The 20,206-nt window shown below is 41.9% G+C and overlaps 1 protein-coding gene across 4 annotated transcripts in view; it reads left to right on the top strand.

Moving 5' to 3' along the window:
* The window catches only part of DYM (dymeclin), a 223,273-nt gene that overhangs the window by 180,414 nt on the left and 22,653 nt on the right, over positions 1–20,206 (top strand). For all 4 annotated transcript variants that reach the window (XM_030471037.1, XM_030471039.1, XM_030471038.1 and 1 more), the window contains one exon: positions 9,596–9,709. In XM_030471037.1, the coding sequence (XP_030326897.1) occupies positions 9,596–9,709 (114 nt within the window). The remainder of the gene's footprint in view (positions 1–9,595; positions 9,710–20,206) is intronic.

Below are 20,206 nucleotides of genomic sequence, written 5' to 3'. Positions count from 1 at the left end.
TCAGGTACTGGAAGGCCCCAGTTTTCTTACCCTGTATGTGAGCGCGTATGGCCTTCACCTGCAAAGTGTCTCTCCACAGCAATCCCTTTGGATAAGTTATCATATTAGAAGAAAACAAAACTAAATAGCTATGGAGCAGAAACTGTTAACAGTGTGGCTCTCCATGCAGTATGACTTTGGAAAACAGTTAGCTGTTAATTAATTACTGCTGCAGCTGATAGTGGCTTTAATGTTCACATTGAGAATCTGAGTAATGATTCCTGGTAGAAAATAACAGATTTTAATTGCAATAAATATTTCTCTATCCTCCACTCAGTTTTTGCAGAGCTAGGCAATGCCTGAAGTCACACTATGACCACTAGATGCATAATACTGGAAGGGGAAGCTGAACAGGGCACTAGGATTCTTGCTGCAGGGAATAACACATTTATTCAGATGATTAAAAATTTGCTGAGATTCTGTTTTGATCTGCTTTTGTTTTAAAGTATTACAGAAGATTGAAAGACTTCTAATGATCCATAAAGGAATGTGATTTTAAATGTCAAACTGAAATTCTGCTCTGTACCTCTCCCTTCCTCTTCTGTTCTTATTTCATATTTTCTGGTCATGCAAAAGCTTAGAGAGCAGACGATTGAGAGATCAAAACTCTTCAAACTTTAGACAGCTGCAGACTACAGCTGGCATGCTACTGACCAGATGATAAGGGCAAGATGTCTTTGGGTTGTGTAAAGAGAGGATATGGCGCAGTAAAGATAAGTCTTCTTCGTTCCTCACTAGAGAGAGGGACCTCCTCTGGTTGCTTGTCCAGATCAAGAAGAACTAATGTTGGCCAGATCCTTCTGCATGACAGCCCCATGCTTGCCACAGATAGCAGCGCATCCTTTCCTTTGTAACACTTAAATGCAGGTTTTCCTCAACAATTTCAACAATTCCTCCCCAAAACTATTTAATATTGGGTTACAGCATAATGCCAGTTACATTCAGAAACTATTTTAAAGCTTTCCAAGGGAGCACGTTGAATTTTTAAATAGCTCCTTTGTTAGAGAAGCGAGGATGTCAGAAAAATAATTTTTTTTTTTTTTTTTTAAATGTACCTGTCACCAGCTGGTAAATGGTGAGAGCTGTCAGGCTTGCAGATCTGAATAAAAGATTAGATACAGCTGACTCCTCTGCTACCCTGTCATGTCCTCCACTGCATACACGGTATCGGCAGCACCGCCATCCCTTACAGAACCAGTCTTTGTCCTCTGTGCTACAGCCAAAATGTTTTAACTGGTCTTCCTATCCCTTGAGAAAGTGGCAAATCATGTTAGTTTTACTATACACGCTGGGGGGATGTGATCTGGGACCAAGTGGGGTCTGTCTGAGAAGAACCAGAATGAGTTTCTGGGTCCCAAACTTTGCTCAGGCTTTTCTCTGCAGCGATAGAGGTGGGAGCCCCATCCTCATGGCTATAATGGGACATTGTGAATGTCTGAAATGTAGATGTGCTCAAAAAGAAGTCATAAAATTGAGGAGGGGGAGAGGGGGAAGGGGTTGAAATCTTTAAAGATTTCACTCAGTGAATTCCTAAACTGTATGTTGCTGGAAGCTTGGAGGATATATTCACGGGGAGGATCTCCCTATTCTTTACCTGCTCTTATATTCTTATTTAAGCATCCATCCCAGCCTGCTCTGAGAAGGAGCATAGTGAGCTGGCCATGCTTTTCATGTGTCACCAAGGCTGGTTATTCAGAGCAGGATGGATCCATGAACTTTGTGTGTATCAGGGACCTCTGGTTTGGTTTGGTTTGGTTTGGTTTGGTTTCAGACTGCTGTGCTCAATGTAATTTGGTGGCCCAAAGCATGTAAAGCATAGGTGTGAACAGTAAATGTTGCAGCTTTTGGTAATGGGAGGGTGAGGAAGATCAGTTATCTCTCTGAAGCCCCCAAAGCATGTCTGCAGAGGCTGTGTGACATCCTGACTCCCTCCATTGGTACTTTTTCTAGTCATTACATAGCAAAGTATGTTTGGATTATCTCCCCCCACGCTACAGTGGCAGCATGAATCATAGAATCCCAGACTGGTTTGGATCGAAGGGACCTTAAAGCTCACCCAGTTCCAACCCCCTGACACGGGCAGGGACACCTTCCACTAGAGCAGGTTGCTCCAAGCCCCTGTGTCCAACCTGGCCTTGAACACTGCCAGGGATGGGGCAGCCACAGCTTCTCTGGGAAAAGTCTGTGCCAGCACCTCAGCACCCTCACAGGGAAGAGCTTCTGCCTCAGAGCTCATCTCAGTCTCCCCTCTGGCAGGTTAAAGCCATTGCCCTTGTCCTGTCCCTACAGGCCCTTGTCCAAAGCCCCTCTCCAGGTTTCCTGGAGCCCCTTTAGGCACTGGAGCTGCTCTAAGGTGTCCCCTTCAGGAGCCTTCTCCTCTCCAGGCTGCCCCAGCCCAGCTCTCTCAGCCTGTATTCATAGGAATAGAATGTAATGTCCATCATCAGATGCCACTAGAGGTCTACATGAGCAGTAGGTGTGTGTTATACTCTGGGTCACTCTGACATCCCTCTATGCTTCATCAAAATCCTCCTTACACTGGGTGTAGGATTCTCTGATCCTAAACTGTAGTCCCGTTTTGTATTTCATATAGATATACTAACAGATAGCATGGCAATGTTCTATATTGAAAAAAACTGACCAAAATACAGAATATATGCAATCCGGAATGAGTTTGGGACACCAGAACAGTTGCCAGGCTGCTTTGTCAAGAATGTATAAAACGGATATGACATATCTTGACTTTAATACTTATTGGTTTTACTCTGTTGCACATAATGTTCTCATAAACCAAAATAGGAGACACAGAGAGGTTGAGACTGCTAAAAATCGTGTGCAAAATTAGTTGGAAAACATACTGAGAAGGTAGTAATTAATAGTTGATGGTGCAAATAGAAAAAAGTATTTGATGCAGTCATGTGTGGATATGCAAAGGGACTGCAGCACAGAGGTATCCTCTGAGCTTACTCATGCTAGCGGCATGTTAGCTGCTTAATGCTGGGTTTAGAATCATAGGATAATTTAGGATGGAAAGGACCTGTAAGATGGAGTCCAACTGTAAACCCAGCACTGCCAAGACCACTACTAAACCATATCACTAAGTGCCACATCTACACATCTTAAACACCTCCAGGGACGGTGACTCCAGCACTGCTCTGGGCAGCCTGTTCCAGTGCCTGAGCACCCTTTGGGGAAGGAATTGTTCCTCAGCTCCATCTAAACCTCCCCTGGTGCAGCTTGAGGCCGTTTCCTCTTGTCCCATCCCTGGGACAAGGGAACAACAGCAATGGGACAACCACCCCCCTCCTGGCTCCATCCTCCTGTCAGGCAGCTGCAGAGAGCGATAAGGTCCCCCCTGAGCCTTCTCTTCTCCAGACTAAACCCCCCCAGGTCCCTCAGCCGTTCCTCATCACACTTGTGCTCCAGGCCCTGCACCAGCTCCGGTGCCCTTCTCTGGCCCCGCTCCAGCACCTCAATGTCTCTCTTGTAGTGAGGGGCCCAGAACTGACACAGGATTCGAGGTGCAGCCTCCCCAGTGCCCAGCACAGGGGGACAGTCACTGCCCTGGCCCTGCTGCCGCACTGGTGCTGATACAGGCCAGGATGCTGGTGGCTTCATGGCTGCCTGGGCACAAGCTGCTCATGTTCAGCCAGCACCATGGAAGAAATTCTGTGGAGAAGCAAGAGCTATAGAAAACAAGACTTGTAAGGACAAATAGAATGGATGCTGACTAGCCGAAGGAAGGGAAAAGGTGATGTGATATTTTTCAAAAGAAACGCTGCTGTGAAGGGAAACGGAATAACGTTTCTCACATACTTGTGGATTCGCAGGTCATAACAAAAGACTTTCTAATGGTCCTAGTAATGAAGCACTGTGGTAGGTTTCCAGGGCCTTCAGCATCACAGTCCTCTGGATAGCAGACGTTTGGCGGGATGGCGCTGGGGCAGAGGACAGAGCAGAACGTGTCTGTAGGCACACATGAATATTGGGATGGGTACATGGATACAGTAATGCTCAGCTCCACCAGCTGCTCAGACCAGAGTGGCAATTGCTGAGGTTAACTGTGATACCGACTTAGTGACAGTAGCTATTGACTTTGCCTCACGATTTTGACCATTTCTGCAGTTAACACGTAACCTCTGTGTGCTTCATTGCTGAGGCAAAATGTGTGAATGTTTAAGGGTCATCAGCATATAGAACACTTTCATATTGAAAACTATTTATTTGCCTCTGGGATTTTATAAATAAGCTAAAAATCACCATTGCCAGCTGATTGGGAACATATGGGAACAGTTAATTCTGTACAGAAAAAACTGAACTCAAAATGCCGTCTGTTTCCTATTAGTTTACTTTTCATTTTAGAAAGTCATCTTAATAGGATATTGTGCATCTTGTTTAGCTAAATGGGATATTCTTCCTCTGGATGGTGAACAAAGAGGAATGCTATGGTTCCTGTTCTGGCCCCCTGCAGAAATGTTTCAGCTGTGAACTATCTATAATCCTCCACTTCAGAGGTGGTCTGTAATTTGGTCACCACGCTCAGATGTCTCAAGAATTTGGTGGAGACTCTTTGCTAGGAATTCCTGAAGATGAGTTTGGTTCATGGCCATCGTGAGAACTCACTGGCATTCATTGTTTTCATATTTCCTATGAGCTAATGATAGATAGCGTGTGGTTGAGCAGGTTTAACTAGGAGCTGCTACAAGTTTGTTTGCAAAATAGTCTGATAGAAATCAGGAGGTCAGGAACAATGATTTAGTGGTGCAAAGGATTCGATTGATGCAATTTTCTGCTAGATATTTAATTCTCCGAAGACATTTCCCTGCTGGATTTTAAAATCAGTTGTGTTGGCTTGGCTCTGGTACAGCAAAGCCTACTTCGACACCTGCAGGGCTTGCAGTAGACATGAGAACTAATGTTTTATGGTTTTTCTTAAAATGACCATAGAAAAACCGTGATCCTGCTGATTACTAGAGCCTGGCTAAATATGTCAAGTGATTTTTTTTTCTTTCCCTTTTGCTTTGTTTTCTCCCCACTCCTGTCCACTTTCTATGCTAGGAGTGGGGAGATGAGAAGAGCAGAGTACTTTGAAAAGTTTATATCTCTTTGAACATGCACCTAGTTTCAAGGTGAATCTGAAAAACTTCAGTACTTCAAGTCTGCTGATAATCCTTCTGTGTTTCTCCTGATATTGAATCACCTGAAGCTGTTTCATCCCTTCTTAAATCAGTGAGGGTTGGCGTTGCCTCAGTTTTGCTTCAGGACAGCGGGTATGCCTATCGCCTACTGAAAATTGCTGTGATTTAAGTTTTCCTAGGGAAACTACTTAGCTGAAGTGCTAATTCTGTGGTACTTTACTACAAGAGGTTTGTTTTCTCCTTTTCTTCTCTTTTCAGTGTGCGTCAATACAGTGTGTTACTCTCCCAGTGGTGAACATGGCTGGACGTATAAAATAGCCTATATCAAAATGTGTGCCTTTCCAAAGGGGAAAACAAAGCAAAAAAGGGCAAAAAAAGGAATTAAAACTTTTCCATTTAATGCCAAGTTATTTTTTTCTCTATTTTTTTTAGAGTTAACCTTGACACCTGCAGGCAGAGGAGGCAGCAGCAAATTCCGCTGTTATTTTTAGCTGGAGGAGAAAGTGAGGAACGGTAGTGTTAGTTAGGGAATGGGCTGGGGCCTCGCAGCGCTTCAGCATCCCCTGAAAGAATCCAAGTAGAGAAAACATCTTGCCCTTGAAAATGCTGCTGATTAGTGCATGGTATAATAAACAGAAAATTTTTTTACTTCAGCCTTTGAGCCCTATTGAAAACAATAGATGGGTGAAACAACAGATGCTGTGGTTATTCCTTCATAATCTTAAAAAAAGTCCCTGAAACCTAAAATATTGGTTTTGAATAATTCTATCTTTCTTGTAGCACTTTTAACCTCTGAAAATGTTTTATTGTTTAGAAAATGAAAGGGCTAAAGATGAGTCTCTCAGGGAAAATTGACCTCGTAAATTGAAAAGCTTTATGAAAACCGATTTTGGAAATCACTATAGAAAACAGGTTTGTTTAGAGATCTTGAGTGTATTAATGGTATAGGAATCAAAACCTGGAAATCCCTAGAGCTGGTGGTGACCAAGCCATGTCACTGCATGCCCCTCACACTGCATGGTTGGGTAGCCCGCACAACCATCATTAGGCTCTGCACGGGCAAGGTGCTGTTCATACATCGTTTCATCTGGATGCTGATAAGATATTCCTGATGAGGGGTTGTCTAATCCAGGATTAGATGTACCTTTCATTTTCTGTTGATGTGGAGGGCAGATTGCAGAGAGAGAGCTTTTTAAAATGGGTTATGTTGCTTGCATGGAGAGGGCTTCTCAGTGCAGAGCATGACATGGATATGAGTAATTCACAGCGACTTGTTACGTTCCTTGTTATTCTTCTTCTGAAGCAGTGTTTGCAGGTATTTTCTATTTTCTTAGACCACTTGCCCAAATAATTGATGAGAAAAATAATTTTCAGAATATCAAAAAGTGGGCACCATCTCTCAGCCTAGTTCATTTGCCCTGAGATCTGCTTTTCTCCATACATTACATTAATAAGCTGAGCATTGGGTTTCAAAGCATGTGCTAAAACTTGAAACTCGTTTAATATTATCCACCCAGTTTGACTTTTCTGGTTCGTTTTTAAGTGGACAAGGAGTTGAAATCTGGTAATTTTCATGATTATTTAAATGCAGCTCTATTACTATGTCTAGAAGATAATTAAAGCTCTTTCAAAGGAAAGGGCTACTCTTCCTTAATATTGTGTTAAGCTTTTATGGTTTTATATTTGGGATTTGGTCAGATTACTAGGTAAAGTGTTAGACCTGCTACAGAGGAGGTGGGAGCTTGGGCAGTAGGAGTGTAATGCTGGATGCTTTTTGGTTTATTACCAATCTAATGGCAATAAGCAAATGCCTCTTTCACAATCTTCTATGTATAATTCATCTTTTCTTCTCCTTTTTTTCATTTTTCTTCTTTTTTTTTTTTTCCCCTTATTTCCATATCTCATTGAGGTACTGTACAATCAGTGTTAGAAAGATAATTACTCCAATTTCTATATTGTCTGTAGTAGTAAGGCAAATAACACTTAGAGATAAGTATTATTATTAAAGTAGATATTTTTAATTTCAGTTGTCAAATGCGTACCAAAAAAAAAAGAGCCATTCAAAGTTCTGTGAAATGCTGACATAGCCTGAAAATGCTAGAAGCCTATCTCACTTTTGTTCTTTGTGGAATACAACTCAACCAAGATTAGTACCTTTACCACAAAAAACATAAAAGTCTTTTATAAAAACATGTTAAGATTGGAGGCTTTGACTTTCCAAACTAGGAAACACCGGAATTCAGGTAGTATCTGTGAGCTTCATTCAGGGTTTTTATGCATTTGCATTAATGATAGTATTTTATCCTTTTGATTAAAAGCTGAACATGAAGTTTTGCTTTTGTTGTGGTTTAGCAGAACTCGAGCTAACAAGGCAGCACTAGTGGGATGGATTCTCTGCATGAGCCTGCCCTGGGCGAGGATAGGTTTCACCAGTGATTACTGACAACAGAGGAGTTGTTGAAATGCAGGAAGATGTTTTTTTCTTTCGAAGTTTGTGGGCAACTTTCTTGTTCCTCTTTGAGCTGTGTATCCTCCACCAGCAATTTGTCCCAGACTCCATGCCAAAACCATGTCAGCCTCACTCCAAAGCCCTCACGCTCTTTGCACAAGCTGTTTCTTGCCGTTCCCCTCTGTAATTCCTGGTTCTTCCCTCCAGCTCCTTTGCTTATGAACTCAGCACATCTTCCTACTCCTGTTTATTTTCAAGAATCAGATTTCACAGCGCTGCACCGGGTCCTTATCTGTAAGAGTGTAAAACCTACCTGCAGCATCTGCCAGAGGCAGTGAAATTCTCCCTTCTATTCAAGTATGGAGATAATCGTAAGGACAGAACAGAAGGTTAGACCTGAGTTTTCTTTTTGACTATTTCCATGCTTCTGTTGTTTAAAACACAACAAAGAAAAACACCAAAACCCCTCAACACCCCCTGAAAAAATGACTTTAGCAACTGTCATCTGTCTTTATCTCACTTGCTTGGTGTTTCAAGTTTATAGAGAAAATTGCTCTACAGCCCAGCAAATCTTACCTGCTCAAAAGAAGGACTAGGATTTCAGGATCACAAGAGAGGAACAACAAATTTGAATCTCACAGTAATCAAGCCATCAGCTGTCTTTGTTTTATTAACAGCAGCTGGGCTGGGAGGCATAATTAGGGTAATGGTTTCTGGCTCCAGCTGTGTCTCACTCCAGAACAAAGAGAGCTCAGCAGTGATTTTGTAGTATAATACACGTTTCCCCCCTCTTTTACTTGGGAGAATTAGCAAAGATCACTTGATATGCTGGAGGCTGTGATTCAGATACAAGTGGACAAGAGTACTTTTCAGAGGAGAGCATGTCTGAAGCCCGCCAGATGTTGAGGAACCTCCAACCTCCAGCCAAGGGGTAGCCTGGTGCTCACGTGTATTCAGGCTCTACTAAATGGTTCTGAACGTCTTGTGGTACTTTCAAAGGACTCTAAATAGGTCCTAAATAGGTGTTGAAATTTTGCCCTCTACCTTTTTTGCATTGAGTTTCAGATCCTCTGCATGACTGATGAGTTCCTCTGGGATAAGGGATGGGGCTTAAAGAGTGTGCTCTCTTTGGATGAAAGCAGCTACAGAAATGGAGGTTTTCTGATGTCCCACATGGAGAACTGCCGGTGGGATGTGTGCTTCTGGTGTGACCTACTGAGCTTGGAGAGGGATAAAAGTTAAAGCCTGACCTAACTATGTTCTAGCTAACAAGGACCAGCTGGGTTACAGAAAAGGGGGTGGGGAGGGAAATCAGATTGGCCTCACCAGGGTGATTGGTGGAGGATGAGAGCACTCAGAGGGAACTTAGAGGTCCTTGGGCCTGGAATCTGGGATGGAGAAGGTAATGGGGCTCTATAGGTGGTTAATTTAGGGAGAAGAGGAGCTTTGTGGGCTCCCCCCACAATTGCCATGGCTTTGAATGCTACAAAAGCCCTAGGAAGTCATGTAAGTCCTTGTATTGAGATATGTAATATTTCTCTTAATGCCTTCGGTCCAGGAGTCATTAAAACTATAAGGATTTTACTTTAAGGCTTGAAAATGAAAGCAAATTTCTAGTGCAAACTATACAAAGACTGGAAGGCCTTGAAAATCCTGATGTGCAGAAGTACTGACAGGTAGAAGTATAAGCATATGTCAGTGCATGGCACTTGAAAATGTAAATTTATTAATTCAGCTCTGTGTGTTAAATTGTAAAATCATCTATCTGTTAAAAATGACTGCAGGAGGATACTGGTAATTGTGCTGGTTTGACATTAACGAAGTCTCCCTGGCACAAGTGATAACATGATTATTCTTTAAGAAGTACAGATACATTGATCCACGGAAAGAAGATGACAGCTTCGTGTGTAAATTGATACAAAGATCTCTTCTTTTCAATTTTTTTACGTGCTCTGATTTTTCATTCCAGGTGATCAGCTTTTTCAGCTCCCGATTAGAGCAAGCTGGAGCTGAGCTGTCAGTGGAGCGAGTTCTGGAAATCATCAAGCAAGGAGCTGTTGCTTTGCCCAAAGACAGGCTAAGAGTAAGTGCTCAAGACCTTGTCAATTAAAGCGTACTGTTCCAATCAATTACATACCCTTTATATCCATAATGTCAAAACATCATTTCTCCTATCGATAGCAACTGATAAGGGATTACATTGTGGCTTGCCATCTGAGTATGTTTTAATTTAAATTCCTCATTTGTGCTAAACGTTTGGGTGCGTTTTCTTGATTAGTTATTAAATTGAAGTGTGTGGAGGAATTTCAATTTGCTAAGGCCAAGATTTTCTTTGACAAAGAAAATGTCAAAGATGCAGTCTCACCTTTCCATCCGTTGTTTAGTTAAGCTGTAACCGAAGTTTGATCATTCTCTTTCCTGTTGTTGTTAACTTAATCTTTTTTCTCTCATGTTCTGCTCCTCTGTTTGAGTCTGTATAAAATGCTACAGAGATAAGTTCTGGGGGCTTTAGTTAAGAATTAACCAATCTAGGAAATCATTTTGGGACCTGTAAGTCTGGTCAACATGATTATGAGCTTTTTGTATAATCCTGAGCAGACCCCTCCATTCCCTTCTGAGACTCTCTCAAGTCTTGTGAGGGATTTACCAACTTGACAGGTTTTGTGAGGCTAAAATCCATTAACAGCCGTGTGATGTTTAAATACTGGAATAATTAAATCTGTGTGAGTGTGTAAGTAAGTAAATGGGAGATACATGTGTGTTTTAAACATACAACGCGCTTTGGTTCTCCATTATGCCAAGTGTGTTTTAAATACTGCCTGCTTTCTGCAGAACCGTTTTTGTTCCTACTCTATGATAAGGGAGCGAGAACGTCTTCTGAAGACCCATTTCTTTCATGGTAACTTTAGGAAAATATCATCTGATAAGGCACTCTGAGTACACACAGCCATTGGCGACGGCTAGTAATTTATTTATACCCTGGTAATTTTAAAACACCCAGTGGGAATTGTCTAGCTGGCTGCACATACTAATGTCTTTACTACAGTTCCTTGTGTCCCTGAGATGGCACGTATTTAGCCACTCAGGCCGAATTACTTCGGGAGATATTGGTCTGGAGTCCAAGTCCTGGGTACAGGAATAGCCTAAGTAACACCAGAAGAGCTGTTGTATCCAAATCCAGCCCTTTGGGTTGTGTCCTTGCTACACTTCAATCCTGTGAATTCAGAGAAACAGTGGACCTTTTGCGTTTTCTATGACAACTTATTCTTACATGCAGATAATTAAAAGCTGTTAAGAGGCTACAGTGATTCCTTCTTGACACAGAGCCATTGCTAAATAAGTTCACTGCTTACAAGAAAATGGGGGGTTTATCTGTTACTTAATGTGCCAGATTGACTTGAATGTTGGGCCACAATTTAAAGAAATGTTGTTTCTGGAGTGAAATCCCATCATGTTTAGATTTTCTGCATTAATGATATACAGCATTCAAAATTACATGTTTATATTGCCACTTGAATCAAAGGATCAGAATTTTTTGACGAGTGCCGAGCTCTATAAGTCCTCACCGTGCAGTTGAGTACTTTCAGTTTTAAGGATGCTTATAGTGTGACTTGGAGTGTGACTTACTGTAAGCGCTGGAGCTTATAGCGTGACTTACCTCTCCTTCCAAGGACTTGTGTTTGGGGGCAGGGGTACCAAGTGAAAACAGACACTTCTCACATAATTCTTCTGCACTGCCCGTTTCTACCTACTGGGTTTTGTCATTGTTTTTAAAGTCCTTTTGCTGAGCAGCAGTTTGGCCAGAGCAGGTGAGAAAAGTTGGTGACACTGACCTTGGTATCTGTAATGTCATGCATTGATTTGTGAATGCAAATAACATCCTTTCTTTGCGCAGATTAATGATGAGCAGCATGAGATTCCCTCCTGTAGAAATGACCTTGTGAGTCTCCATGCCCTCCATCCTTGCATTGCTCTCCTCGGAGTCTCACAGATATTCAGGTCTTCCTGCTTCAATCTCTGAGGTTTTCAGGGGAAGCTATTCTAAAGCTCAACAAACTCATAGTAAGATCAGACTAAAGATATAGTTACACAATAACTCTGGCAAGTCTGAGGAATTTCAGCAGCTAAATAAAGGAGAAAGCTTTAATCCACATGTCTTTAATGACACTCTCTGGGCATGTCTGGATGGGTGGGAGCAGCCCTACCTGCAGTCGCTTTGCCTGCACAATAGGCTCCTTGGCTGTTCACATTGCTAAGCTCCCGCCTGTGAGCTGCATAGACCAACTAATATTGCCTGCTGAAAGGACATGTTTTCTAACACACACTGACTAGGGCACAGCCAGTTCAGAGAAGCAGCTTCTGCATAGGAGTTGGCTTATACCTGGCCAGCTTGGACAATGTGTGATGGAATTACGGGTCCGTGTTATCTGGGTTGACATGGTCTACGTGTAATTGCAACATGCAAAGCTGTGGAGTTTAATCCTGAGAATTTACACATCAGGTTTGCAGTTAATTGCTAATTAATTTTCAAGCTATTCCTTGCCTTTTGCCATAACATACTGAAGTGTTCTCAAGTACAAGAGACCCTGCAGAAATATTACTCCTACCTCCTAGAAATTACCATCTTCAGCTGAAGCACTGTGAGGGAGGCGGCTGAAACACAAATAGGTTATGATTGGGAAGAATGAGGACTGAAGCAGCGCTTTTACTCGCTCGCTTCCCTGCAGCTCAGACAATGGTGGGGGTTTTTCTTATGTGCAAGTACCTAATGTATGCACAGATAAATATAGTGAATGTTTTCAAGTTGCTTATCTTGGCCTTTGTAGAGGAAGTGAGCATTCAAGAGGCGTTACATGTATTCAGATCTTGAGCATGTTGCTTAGACCATAGTTCAAACATGAACAAACGTCAACTAAAAATAACAGCACTTACAGCCACGATCCTGATCTGCATAATGGAGCTTATCAGTTTTGTAGCACACCCTGGTACTCCTGCTCCCTTTCACCGTGGGAAGCAACATTGGGATGCAAAGTGAGCATGTTAGGAGTAGGTCATATATATATATATATATATACACACACGCACGTGTGTATATATATATTTGCGTATTAGGAAAGATATCCTGCATTTTCTTAGCAAATAATTGTTGGGAAATGGGAGCTCTAACTCAGATTTTCCTTCCAGTCCTGGAGCAATCTGACTGGAGACAAACAATATAATTAACATTATTTTAAGCATATGCTTTTAGCCGTGTACTGTGGAAAGCAGGGAAAGTCCAAGCTAAGTAATTAGCCTTTTAGAAGACTTCTGCATAAACAGAGAGATAAAGGGCAGGTGCTGAAATCAAGAGCTGGTTATTTCTTCTTCAGTCTGTGGGAGAAGATAAATGAAGTTAATATGCCCAGGATGGAGGCAGAAGCCACGGCATGGAGATAGAGCTGTCTCCTTCGCAGACGAGCAGCCCACAATCCAGGCTCCCTGTTTTATTGCAGAAGCTTATTAAAGGCAATTTAGAGATCATAGTGATAGGTGAAAATTGGCCTCATTCTTTCTTTATTTTTATTTTTTTTTTTTTTTTAAGTTCTCAGGAACTTTCTTCGTTTCTGCCTTTCTTCCCTTTGGTGAACCATCTGTACTTTCAGGATTAGGAGCGTGAGAGAAGTGGGACCGTGTCTGGAGTCGGACAGTTATCTCAGGATTTCAAGGGGAGTTAGCCAGCAGATAACCACTCTTTCACAATAAGTGGGAAAACTTGTTTCAAATACCAGCTAGTGACTAGAAGCTGGCATTTGGGTTCATGGAATGATCACATTTGGGAGGCCACATTTAATGCTTTATAAAAGAAAAGTTCCCATTAGCTAAGCCGCTTAAGGGAGAGATTTCATCTTTATGAACTGAGCTGCTTTTATTTTTCTCCTATTCCTTTTCTCCCTGTGTCAATGAGTATTTTGTCATCAGTGTGCATCCTGTCACATGTTCTTCATGTGTTATGCAGACATGCCATTATGCCATCAACTCACACTTTTTTGGTGTGGTACAAGATTTAATATTTATTAAAGTACATTCTAGTTTGGGCATTAAAATTTCACAGAATGTGTAAAAGGAGCAGGGGTAAAAGCTTTCAGTCTCTTGACAGAACATGTTCCTTAGGTGTTAAAAGCACTTCTCATAGGTTTCCCCTTTTATTAATGATGTACTTCCAACTTCCATTTGTTTCATTGGAGAAAGCCCCTAATCATGAAGGCATCAGAGCACGGGGGAAAAGAGTAAATAGTGATTGGAGTGATGGTAGATACTGCCTGGGAGCTGGACCAGAACAGCCTTGTGTCCCTGGGACATCACCCCGCTCCTGGGGAAGCAGCGCCGACACCAAAATGTCATAAAAATAACGTTAGTGTTGACTGAGGTGGTGGTGAACTCAATGGGGGATGCCAGGCGTAGGTACTTCCAAGTCTGGGAAGAAGGTGGAACCATAAAGTGCATGTGAAGTCCCCAAAACTGAGGGAGTCTAAACAGTTTCTTGGTTTGGCTACTGAGCGCTCTGTGGAAGGGTTACCATGTTCTCTGCAGATGCTCCTTCTAGGGAGGAGACATCATGTGTTCAACAGTCAGTTGTACCATCACACTGTGCAGAGGGGCAGGACGTGGGCAGCACTCGCACAATGTCCCAGGTTGCAAAGGAAAGTGGTAGCATTTTATATGTGTGCATTCTGCCTAATGTGATGTTGTTCCCAAGAGACCATCCATTGCCCTGTCTTCCATTCCAATTGTTCCTGTTACTGTGGTTGGGGTTTTTTTCCAGAGTCCTTATGTCCTTAATCCTCAGTGGTTGTTATCTGGCCACAGCAAGATGCTGGCTTTGGAATCCAGACCAGTGGTTTTTAATGATCTAAATTAAACCTTGGGGCAGATCTGTAATTCTTAAGCTGTGTACAGCTTTCTTGCATTTGTTTTACTGCTGTAACAGTACCTCACTACCATGGATTTCAGATAGAAGACTGCATGAATTAACTGTATGACACTGTAAAAAGGTAGGAGCAGAGGAGTTATGGAGACTAGCAGCTCCTTTCCAGAGCTCTAGGGCGTAGCACAAGCAAGAGAGACAGAAAACTTCCTTAAAAAAGAAATTAATCAAATTCTTCCTGATATTTATGTTTTTCTGGCTGATGGGTCAAAGATCTTACTATAGTGGAAGCTGATTGTGTCTAATACATCCTTAGGTCTGACGCTAGGCAGGCATCTATAATGCAGGCTTCCTTTTCTGACCCTCAACTGCTGTTAACCCTTAACCTGAAGAAGATCGGATTAGTAAGAGAAGTGTAAGAAACTTTTAAACAAAGTGCTTTTTGGGCTTTTCCAAAGCACCAAACATATGCTAAGAAGAATAATATTTATGGATTGTGTATTTCCTTCTGACAATTTATACCCTCAATTAAGATGTCAGACTTCCCTGCTTCCGTGAGCTGACCTGTAAGTGATGAACAGTAATTCACATTTCGTTTGAAGGCATTCGTTTTAGAGGTCAGATTCTCAGAGACCTCGGGTAGAGAAGAATATACTCCCCATCCCTTGAGAAATATGATTTTGGGTAATCAAAATTCCAGGAAAAATGATCTTGAAAGTTTTGATGGGCTCTGTGGTCAGAAAATAACTTATCATCATGAAGCTGTGAGCAAGCAGTCAAAGACATGTCTGCACTCAGCTGACTCTGTCTAATCTTAAAGTGGGATTATAAACCTGTCTGTCTAAACCAGGGCAAACCCTTACGCAGGTGCTCTTCTATTAATATAAGCCCAGCTACTTCAACTGTTGAGAGTGAGTTGAAACTAAACTGAATGACACCACTTTATAATAAGTATGTCCAAGCAAGAGTTTATATCATCTACATCTGTTTAATTAAATGGTGCAATCTTGCTTGTAGGCAAGATGGAAAGCACGTGAAAAATATTATGGAAAAACTCTGACTATTACAGAGCTTAAGGTTAGATACTTGCTGGCATTCTGAAGTCCATCATCCCAGAAGGGAACCAAAACTTCAAGGCTGTAGTTCAGAAATAAATGCTGCCGTCACTTTTATGCATAAATATGATAATCCACAGAAATGCGTCCTCAGTAGGAGGTAGGCTGGAGCAGCTAGTTAGAATATATAGCATGGTAACAAAAGACTCTTGCTTATATGTGCCTGGTTACCTTTTTTTAACAGTGGAGAAACAAAGGGCTAAAGTAAATTGGCTTTAACATCTGTGGATTCAGTGAAATTTGGTGAGTCCTTTTGTTCCCCAGTTAAAAGTAGATTTCAGCAGTTTTTAGAGAGATTTGTTTGTAGCTATGTATAATGCAAATACAGTTGATGAGTTGGATTGAATGCTAACACTTCATTTTCAGAAGCATCCTTCAGGTAAGATAGGAGAAGTTGGTTAACTTAGATGCTTTAGAGAAAATGAAATAAATTATACTGGAGACCTTTGAAATGTAGCTTGACTTGAAACTAGTGATCCATGAAGCCTTCATATTGTTGGACTGTGGACTTTTGCAAAGTCAGCATAGTCTGGCAGTGTTGGTGAGTCACTTATAAAGCATATTTATTTATTTTTCAAACTGTGTTTTGGTATTTTTAAGTAAAAAAACAACTGGAACTCTTCCTACAGCTACCATTCCGGCAGGTGTTTGCATGGATTTTGACTGTCAGACATGTCAAGATTTGGTTTTCTTTGGTGTGGTGCGAGACGAGCCCTTTCGCACATAAGGCCTTAGTTACAGCTGAGTATATATATCATGTGTTTGAATACTGCCAGCTCTAACAGCAGTGGTGTGTATCGTGGCATTCACAACCTCTCTTTGGCACTCCCAAAGAGAGTCAGCTAACGCTGTAACTGATCGCATATTTATATGTTACTGTCAAGGCTATTTGAAAAGGGGATGTGCTATCCACCTCTCCCCAGTTGTCTGTATGTGAAAATTAGACAGTTTTGCTTTTTTTACATTATTTTTGTAGCATTATGGGGAAGGGTCCAAAAACACTCCACCCCTCACATGGATCCAGGAAAGTAAATTTTTCAAATGTGAATGCTCCTGAGAACCCAAACACGTCAAGTTTGCTTTTACATAGCAGCTGTCAGTCAATTTTGGAATTAAACCCAGCTTTTTAACTTCAGTTTACTTCAGTGGTTATAAATTCTTCCATGGGGGTGGAGAAAAATAAACAGTAACTTTTGGCATTGTTGACTAGAACAAGAGGGGAAAAAGAAAAAGCTATTTTATTTTGCTTTTCTGCCTAGCACACAGTTAAAACATATTAATGTTTTTCTGACACCTCCCTATTGAAGAGTAATATAAACACCATTGCAGCATCAGCATAGGAAAATATGCATTAGCAAACTCTTGAATCTCTGATCTTTAAACTGTTTCTCATGTAATATCAGTTTCTTGCTGTATAGGAGCCAAAATCTCTTTGAACAGAAAATAATAATCATGCTTTCAACTTAGAGAGAGCACTGTGTAAAGCTTTAAAGTAAAAAATAAATGTAGAACTTCAACCTTGTTTTTTTCCTAGTTGCTGAAACATTCATTGCTGTATCCTAACTCTTCAGAGATCCATGGGAAAACTCCTGCTTTTGCTGGAGAGTTTAGCTGTTGGCTTCAGCAGTCTCAAGGTTTTCAAGCTGTATCTTCATGCTCATGAGAAGCTACCAGGCATGATGTGAGAAGGACACTGGGCAGGTGCCTAGGATTTTGCAGATCCCATGGTGGGGAGTATGTGGCTCATGGTGACTGGTGTTAATTAGGAGGAATGAGGGACTACGCTTCACTTTTCTCTGTCCTCTGCCTCATTTTTGTGGCTGCTGCTTTGAAGGAGTCACATTGATTGAGCAATAGCACAGAAGATTGAGAAGATGTGTCCTTGTCTTTGTCTCTCCTGTGTTGCTAAAGGACTGGTTTTTTGCATTGTATCACTGTAGATCATAGAATCATAGAATCATAGAGTAGTTAGGGTTGGAAGGGACCTTAAGATGTAAGGAGACCAGCCCCATCACGTATATCTGCGGTAGTTCAATGGACTACCAAGAAAAGCTGTACATGCCTTTGCAAAGCAGTCATACCCATGGTAGTCAGCAGTCTGGTGAGGATCTCACAGCATGAGATACCTGTGTTTCTTCCTATGTTGTGTGCAAACAGAACAGCAAAAATAAGTCTGTGAGCTTCTGAGCTTCAACCAACTTGGTCGAAGTGGATTGAAAGAATCAATTAAAGGAGCGAAGAGATGGAGGTTAACTGGTGAACGATGAGCTCGAAGGATCCGGGAGTGAGTCTCGGTTACTCACCCCAAATCCACTGAGCTATTGAAAGCTCTCCTGTTGAAATGGAAGAGGGTAGATTTAGATTAAGCATTAGGAAGCTCTTCCTGTGAGGGTGCTGAGGCACTGGCACAGGGTGCTTAGAGAAGCTGTGGCTGCCCCATCCCTGGCAGTGTTCAAGGCCAGGTTGGACACGGGCTTGGAGCAACCTGCTCTAGTGGAAGGTGTCCCTGCCCGTGGCAGGGGGTTGGAACTGGATGAGCTTTAAGGTCCCTTCCAACACAAACCAGTCTGGGATTCTATGAAAATGTATATTATTCAACAAGTCATTCATCTTATACAGGTTATAATTGAAATAACACACTGATGTCTAAATCCCTTCAATGTGCTTTGACTGCTCCTCGTAGAAGTAATATATAAATACTAATATTATAGTGCCTGGTTCTACTTATGTCATCTTGTCTGTGATATACCGTACCCTGCAGTATTATCCTCTATTCTAATGCCATGCCTGAAGGGAGAAGAAAGTAGACTACTTGTTTCCCTGCTCTGCAATGATGTGCAATAGTCAAGGCAATATTTGCTAAAAGCATAGCAGTAGCCCAGGAAGTAGCAAGGACACTTTCAAAGGCAGCAGTTATTGTGGAATATCAAAATTCTCTGAAAGAATAACTGATCCTTTTGGATCCTTTTCAGGTACTCTCATTGCTCTTCTCATTTGGGGTCGAAAGGGTGCATTAAATAACATGAGTAAAGTCATGGAAGGAGCAGCAGCAATGGGGCTCCTGGAGTTGGTTTGCTCTAAGCGTAGACCTTGGTGGGTCTGGAGGAAAACCAGTCTGCTGTGGTATCCCTCCAAGGCCACGTCCCTGGTTTGCAAGCCTTGGTAGATAGTTAACATAGAAAACTGTCTTTTTTGATATTATTAGCTTGTGTTTCTCAGTCTTGAGCAAAATGCACCAGAGATCCCAGCAAAGTAATGAGTAGTGTTGTCGTGTTAATGGGCAGACTGAGTCGAGTGAGCAGCATTTTCCTTGGGAGTAAGAAAGAATTTATCCCAGGCTTTCCAAAGAGCTAGAAGATGCAATAAAACTGAACTCAGACACTTTGGTTGAGAAAAAGCATAGTATTTCTTTAGCTTCCACAGCTTCCTTTCTAGGTATATTGTTTTTCAGTGAAATGATGTTCTGCTTCCCAGTGCGCTCTAGAGCCAACAGTACTTTCTCCCTGTCACCGAGACATCTGGTTGTGTTGGGGTAGCTGATCAATTACAGACGTTGTTGCTATTATAAGCCTGCAAGCCACTTGAAAAGTTACTCAGGATTTTGGTAATGAAGGCCCTGAAGTTGTTATTTAAGCTGGTTTTTTTTTTTTTTTTCATTTTATGTTCCCTTCAGGGGTCATCAGACTGGCAATATTTATTTATTTATTTTTTACAAGCACAAACTTTAGACTTCTAGAGGTTCAAATCTCTCTGTGTGTCAGGCTACTTGAATTTCCTGTAAAAATATTGGAGTTGTGAATCAATTTGTAGTAACATAAAAGCAAACAAACATCCAGGTTACCCCTGTATGAAAAGATGGCACTTATATAGATCAGCAGTGCACAGCTGAGCTGGTGCTGGGGCACATTTCTCATTTTGCAATTAGATCTGAATGTTACTGTTAACATTCAGCAAGGCTATCAGTCACTTCTATGAGGTCAACTCTTCAAAAAGTCAATTTAGAGTTTAAAACTGAGAACAGTTTAAAACTGAGAGTGATGTTCAGCTTTCCACGCAAAGCAGCCGATAGCTCCTATTGAAAACGCCTCCTTTGCAGCCTCACTACTGCCAGAATCTGTGCAATAATGAGTGATTTATCCTTCTGTATTTGGCTTTTTCCTGTTGGAAGGGTGGGGAGGGGGGAGATTCTAAGCTCCAGAATACCAAGTCACTCCTAGCACTTGGCAGTGAAACACATAAACAGTGCAGACCTTTACAAGTCACATCCCCACGCCTGTTCTATACAACCAGGCGTTTTCAGCCCGGTTGCTTGAAGCCTAACACAAGTTAAGAGCTGGAGCTGGTTTGTTTTTTCAGGGGATCCCGTGTGTTGATGAAGCACTATCACGTTGCAGCTCCGGCTTGAAATGGAGTCTGGCAGCGCCGGTGTTCGGATGGTGCCTTTTGGCTGGGCGGTGATAAGCAAAGAGACAGTCTGGCTCCTTCCAGGAGCCTCTCGGTCATGTCTGAGCTCTCGACAGTTCCCAAAGCCTCTGGCTGACTTTCCCCTACGGACCATTCA

The sequence above is a fragment of the Strigops habroptila genome, chromosome Z (assembly GCF_004027225.2).
Source record: "Strigops habroptila isolate Jane chromosome Z, bStrHab1.2.pri, whole genome shotgun sequence".
In the NCBI taxonomy this organism is placed as follows: Eukaryota; Metazoa; Chordata; class Aves; order Psittaciformes; family Psittacidae; genus Strigops; species Strigops habroptila.
This window is presented reverse-complemented; position numbering and strand designations above follow the sequence as displayed.